General features: G+C 36.8%; 1 protein-coding gene across 1 annotated transcript; it reads left to right on the top strand.

Annotated features, from left to right (window-relative positions):
* The first annotated feature begins 1452 nt into the window (after positions 1–1452).
* Positions 1453–2205, top strand: LOC111620591. The gene is made up of 2 exons (XM_023362551.1): positions 1453–1744; positions 1821–2205. Exons 1-2 carry the CDS (start codon positions 1742–1744, stop codon positions 2118–2120), a joined length of 303 nt encoding a protein of 100 aa, XP_023218319.1. The 5' UTR covers positions 1453–1741; the 3' UTR covers positions 2121–2205.
* Positions 2206–6921: the final 4716 nt, after the last annotated feature.

The raw sequence follows: 6921 nt of genomic DNA on the forward strand, positions 1-6921 counted from the left end.
GATCGACTATAACTCAATTAAGAGGTTTTTATAAAAGAAAAAATACAGTTCATTGAAATGAAATTTTTAAATATATTAAAAGTTTATTAAACCGAAACGAAGAACAACCCTCGATTAAGTCTTGTTTATTCCTTTTATTGTCGCTGGTCAAATGCATTTTACCTGTCATTTGTATACATTTGATAACGATTTATTATTCTATTGTAACATCGTAAATATGAATTTTGCAGAGATTTTCTGAGTATTCACGGTCTGATTGATCTGTTTTTTATTCTTATTTTCATCTTCAAACTTTGCTTATTTTTAGTTTTTATCAAAATTTAGTTAAATCGTCAAAGACGAAATATCATTATCGCAAATTTAAAGTATATATATTTTTAAAAATGCATTAAAATGTGTTAAAGTTCATCCGCGAGAGATTAAATCGAGAAACTTAAGCAATTGTTGCATCTCCTTCTGGATGCCAGAGGAGGAGGCAAAACTTCTTTACGTGATTATTTTTATATTTATTATTTATTGGCAGTTCCACAGATAACTTCCAAAATTTATTTTCCTACTAGAAATTTCGTATACCGGATTTTAGGCGAAACTCAAATGTTAAATTTAGAATATTAATTGTCCGAATTATTTATCGAGTTAGAATTTTTTTTTAATAGTCTTTCAGCCAAGACGCCTATAAAACAAAGGAAGGGCGTTAAAATAATTCGAACGCTCCAGATGCCAAATTCGTACTTTAAATACTCGTAAGTGTACTATAAATAGTGCGTATATAAAATACGCACGCTACACATCGATATATTAATATAATACAGTTATATTTTACAGCGATGGTTAAAACAGCGGCTTTTAACGGGTGCAGGCACCTCGCCCGGACAGCCAGACTTTATATTAGAGAAGATTAAAGAACATACGTTTAATTAGTACAGACACGAAGCTATAGAGCTCACGAAATATTTCTTTAAACGCTACGACCCTAAACCACCCACCCATTCGGTATTCGGGTCTGGTTTAATAAGTTTTTGAAGGGTTTTCCTTTATTCCCAAATTCGTGCCAAAAGTTAGACTAAAATACGTACGAGAAAATGTGAGAATTTTATTTCTTAATTAATAAATAAATAAAAATCGTCCCGTATGCCCAAACACATTTTAAAAATTGAAAGGGTGGAGCTGCAGAAAAAGTGGAGAACCATCGAGGAGGCGTAGCGTACCGACGCGACAGCGGATATTAGCAGTATCGATAGAATGAAATTTTTATTTAATTTAATTAATTTAGTAATAATCGTTTATTCGTCCGTAAAAGTAACAGTATAAATCGTTTAGTGCGGCGTAATAATAATAAATAAAGTTAATAAACCGAATAACATCGAGCCACAACAATTATGTGTGGTCCGGAGAACAGTCGGAAGTGGTAAAAACATTTTCACTCGACCGACACCGAGAAGAAATTTTTTAGTTTTAGTAGTCTGGCGACGAAAACGAGGCAAAGATTTTCCCGTCCGCGATCGAATTTCGGTCATTCGCCTCCCACACTTCAGCCGAATAACAGAATTTCCCATTCTTAAGAATGCGTCCTTTCTTCCTCGCTCTTCAGGAAAGTTCGGCCGGGTAATTGGGACGACAGAAGGCGGTTTCTCGTGCTCGATCCGTGACGCTAATCGCGTGACGCAATGGCTCGAGACAATATAAAACGGCGAAAAAGCCACAAACTCGTTCAGAAGTTGCGCCGTTGCACCTCTTTAAGATGGTAAGCGGTGGTACGAAGTGGCCTCGGCCTCCCTCCGGCGAGAGATCCTTTAGTGAAATTCTGCTCTTTTTTACAGCGTAGGTTGGCGGTGATCGTCGTGCTGATCGCGGTGCTGTGGACGAGGGTGCGATGCCACGAAATTGCCACCTTCGACATAGGTAAACACTACGCCGCCGTGGCCAGAATGATCAACGAGGCCAGCAAGGGCGAGATGTACGGCGGTTCCGAACTGCACCCCAGGACGGTCTCCGGTCAGGGAAGTATCGACTACGACGAACCCGGCAAGGGCGGATGGTGGCAAGGGTGGGCCAAAGGTTGGTTAGCGGGACAGAAGTACGCCGCCGGAAGGGGTTTCCTTCCTCCCCGACACGGCTGATGTCGGATCTTTTATACGTCGTCTGTACATGTTGTAAATATCCAGCTTATACCTAAGAATAAATATATTTTTAAACACGCTCCCGTCGTTTCTTCTTTTCCCACCCCTCGTCGATTAAACCAAACGGTCTTAAACCGGGCCGTTCTTAATTTACGCCGAAAATATTTAATTATAAATTGCGTAATAATAGCGGAACTTATTGCGGGAATGGTTGGACAAAACGGCAGTCGGAGGACTGCCGTATTTGCTCCAACGTATCCGGTTTATTTGTTTATAGACGTTTAAACCCGATTCCTACCGTGGGTCTTTCGCCCGTTCTACGTCGTGAGAATGCGGTACGACGGAGATGAATTTAAAGAATCGAATATTTTAACTAACGTTTTAAAGTTAACCTACGTATTTTAACCGGTTATTTATAAAACGGGATCAAAACTTCGATTAAACTTCCCGTTTAATAACGAGAGAAATCTTCACGCGTATAAACGGCGATAAATCGGAACGGAAATCGCCGTCGATTGCATTTCCGGTCGTTCTCTTATCTTTTTGCTCCACCGATTCTCAGCCGCATCCCGCTTATCAAAGCGGATCCAGTACGTTAATTTTCCGGAATCGATGCAAACCGGTTAATTTCCTCAACGTCCGGTCGAATCACATTTAATTCCAGATATTCGGGCAAAATTCTTCGGTAAGTGAGAAATTACCGAGGAATAATTCGTAGAAATGATCGGAAAGATCGTCCCAAACTTTATCGGAGATAAATGCCAACAAACGTTAACGAAAAAGCAATAAGCGGGCGAAATCATTGGCGACACGGAGGAGTAATTCTCAGTTAGGCTCGTATATATAAGAACGCAAATACTTTTTTAAAATACTGCAAAAAATTATTATACATCGATTTTGTTTTCGCACAAAATCATAATTTTGAAAATACGGAAGCAAATGAATAAAATTATCGAGAATACTTTATTTTTAACTAAGAAAGATACCAACTGCTAATTTCGTTAAAAATATCCTCGACGGTCGACCGTCGAGGATATTTTTATACGGTATAATTATGTAAATTTACGACTTAATAACGCATTATCCATCGGATAATAAAATTAAACGATTGGGTTATAAAAAAATCCGCGTAAAACGTCGATTTTCCTGCATTAAACAAGTACGTCTATTTACGATGACACATTAAAAGATAGCTTGGTGAGTAATTCTGGTTCACTGTACCGATATCAAGGACATTCGCGCTTCGACCACTCGCTCGTCAACGCTCATCCTCGATTTAAATAACGTCGCCTAAAAACTCCATCCCCCTCTAACTAGGTTTCTGGTGCGAACCAAACGGTATTTACGAATACCTCTTTTTTCTTCTTAACGGTTGGCGATTTCTCTCTCGTTGATGCTCTTTAAATACGACCCTCAAGGATTATCCCGTACGTCTTTTAAAAAGTGTTGCCGGTAGAAACCGAATGGAGCATTACGCTCCTCTCTTCTCCACAAACTCACAAAATGCGCCTATCTAATGTTCCGTCTAACGGAAGCATCGTATAACCTCCACCGCTATAATCGTATTAGCCCGGTAAAGCCACTATTCAAATAGAAGACGGGCTTCTCGATAGTATTTAAATTACTCCGCATTTACCGGCCATTGTCTCCTAACCATAAAGTGAAATTACAGAATGCGCGGCTTATTTATCTCTTAATTGAAACGTTGGATGTCGTTTCCGATCGGAGGACAATACCGATGTAAAAAACACCTAAACTAGGACGGTGGTACAGAACGGAGATTATTCTAGGAGTTGTAACGCGTAAAAGGACGAATAAATTATTCTATAAGTACGGGAAGTTTACCTATCTACATTTCGGGTCATAAGAAAAAAAAAGGGACGGATTTTGATAGCCGCACGGATATATTGAATAGATTCTAGGACGTAATTATATTTATACGGGAAGTAAACAACGTAAAACCCACATTTCCACTCGCTCGAACAACTGAGAGTTCCTTCTTTTCTAAAAATAGATTTTAAATTAAATTTAAAAATTATTATTTTTCGAAATAAAAATAATAATTTAAGAAGAAGAAACGAACTCGTCGGGTGGCAAGTTTAATCTAAGATCGTATATCACGTGTCACGCGTTAGTATTCAGATATCCGGAGTATTATTTCCCGCGTAGAAGCTGTTTATTTCGGCTAAAAATAATTTTAATTGCGTCGAAAATTTAGTATTTTAAATTTGTAAGAATACACACTTAAAATAATTTTTGAGAAGGTGCAATCGTCTAAAGTTGGGAGAATAATACGGGGTTACTCGACAATGTAACGTTCCGGTCAATCTGAAATTATCTCGATTGCATATAATCGTCAGAAAATTAAACACGATAAAATAATTATACGATTTGAAAACTTTTTAATATCAAATTTGCATTTTTGGAATCGTTAACGAGATTTATTTTAATCTTATCTTATGGTTTTGCGGGAACTTTTTTCAAAAAAAGACTCGCTCCCCAGACTTTTATTGTACTTACGTGGTGGATTAGGTCTTTCCTGGCAAAAGTGGTCCGGTAGTTTGGGCGTTCGGGTATTATTCGAGCCACATCTACGACTCTAAAGAGATCCGTGTTCGTAATTAGAGTTCGAAGTTAACCTATAAGCGTTTACGTACTAAAAATGAATGGTAATCGGTTAACTAACGAAGCCTCGCATCCTATCGTCTGATTATTTGAGATAATTGTTAAATTAATTTAGCGTGTTCGTGATTTATACCGACGCAAATACACCAATTTGCATTAAAGACGATCGAAATTTAGTAACGATTTAAAAATTAAATCGTTTTAAAAAGGCAATTTAAATGTTACGAAAGTTTTAATACCTTAGAACCGAAAATCATTCGTAGTTATTTAAATATCGAAGAAATCGATTAAATTACGAGATAAAATGTGTTTCATTGTAAAGAAATACCTGGAAGAGTTTAAGACAAAAAGCGGGTACTAAAGCCAAATAGATGGAAGCGTGAGGAACAAGAACTAATTCTATACGACTTCATTCACCCCACCATTTTTCTTGCCGACTTTCCATCGTTTCGATTGTTTCCAATCGACGAAATTTTTTTAAAGTGACATAGAAACACAAATAGTTTTTCTAGGATAATCTGGCAGGCAAACAGGATCAAGGTTACCATTATAATTCTTTAAGTACAAAAACGTGTTTATAAATAGATATTCAGAAAATTAGATTTTAAAAGAATCTTTATACTTTTCGAATCACGAAATTTGAAATCTGCCCTACTTTACCAGATTTATTAATATCATTTCTATAAGGTTTATTAAACTGTTTATTTATTTGTCACAGGCAGAAAGGGGCAAATGTAAATAACTGAGTTTACACAAAGAACGTGCTTATTCTCGTCGTCAATCGATGTCTTCAAAAAATATAATTACGAGGAAAACTAACTCCTACGGACGGAAAATAAGTCGCTTCTGAAAAGTTGAAGGTGAAAAAATTTACACGAAAACTACCCGTAGCGAGATGTTTTTCTATAGCAAATGTACGCGATTCTATTTGTTTATTTTAACACCCGTTCGGCCCTTAATTGAGGAAACGAACAGATTTTCGAGTTTGAATTTTTCCGACATTTTTTTTTTTTCAATTTAAGGAAGAACGACGATACGAAGTGGAGATTAATAGAAATTTTTTATTACTAACAACCTATTTTCCAGAGAATTTCCAATAATTTGCCCGCAATTTTTGGGAGCAATCACTCGTTTCCCAGCGAGTTATTTATTAGCCACCGACCGACGTACGAAGTTCGAGACTAAGCAAATCCCTATTCCCCGTTCCGAATAAATATTATAGACTAGCGAAACCATTAATATAACGAATTTCGCATTCTAATTCGCGTAAAAAGCGCGGCGTAATTATTACGTATCGAAGGTTTATTTCCTTCAACGACTATTAACAAACTAAAAATGTGGAATTAAAATAAATTCGTAGAAATTAAGCGGTGGCAATTAACGAGAGAAGTGCGGCCGCAACCGGGTAAAACGACTTTCCCAATCGATTCTAAGATCGAACCGAACGATATCGTTCGCTAACAATATAATAAGACGAGATCGAATTACGCTACGGGGTAAACGAGTCGCGCGCTTCTACGTCGTATCGTCGGTAACGAACGAACGGTACGACGCGACGTTTCGATCTCCATCTTATTCACTTTCGTCGCCGGTCGATTTGGATTTTTGCACGGTTTTCGTCGCACTAATTCGGACTATTTAACCAAACGATTAAATATATGTTATTTAATCATTAATTCATTTATCAATTCAATTGTTCAAATCGACGATCCAACCACATAATTTTAAGAATAGAAAGCGTGACGCGAAACCGGAGTAAATGAAATATTTAATACTATTATAATATTAAATAAAGATTGAAACGTATTTTGAAGGACGAAAACTTTTTAGACGATGAAATTTACGTTTGGCCACGTTAAAGAAACATTTCCTTTCTAGGGGAAGAGAGAAAAATGCCTTTCTTTCGTTGTAAGCGAATTACAGTAGAACATCGATTATCCGAAAGTCGGTCATCCGAAACGTCAATTATCCGAAACAATTCTACTCGGCAAATTTAAATTTTCGCCAGTGCTGTGGCGCTGCAATCTTTGGCTACGTCTTGGGCTACTCAAATATTTTACGTTTTTGATACTAAATTAACTTCTGAAGTATAATTTTTTATTGTTTTTATATTTTTCAATATATTTATTTTGTTTGTACAAAATAAAAAAATAATTTTTAACGATACAATAGTCTT

Source organism: Centruroides sculpturatus, unplaced genomic scaffold, assembly GCF_000671375.1.
Source record: "Centruroides sculpturatus isolate CEXI.00-Female unplaced genomic scaffold, Cexi_2.0 scaffold137, whole genome shotgun sequence".
NCBI classification, from domain to species: Eukaryota; Metazoa; Arthropoda; class Arachnida; order Scorpiones; family Buthidae; genus Centruroides; species Centruroides sculpturatus.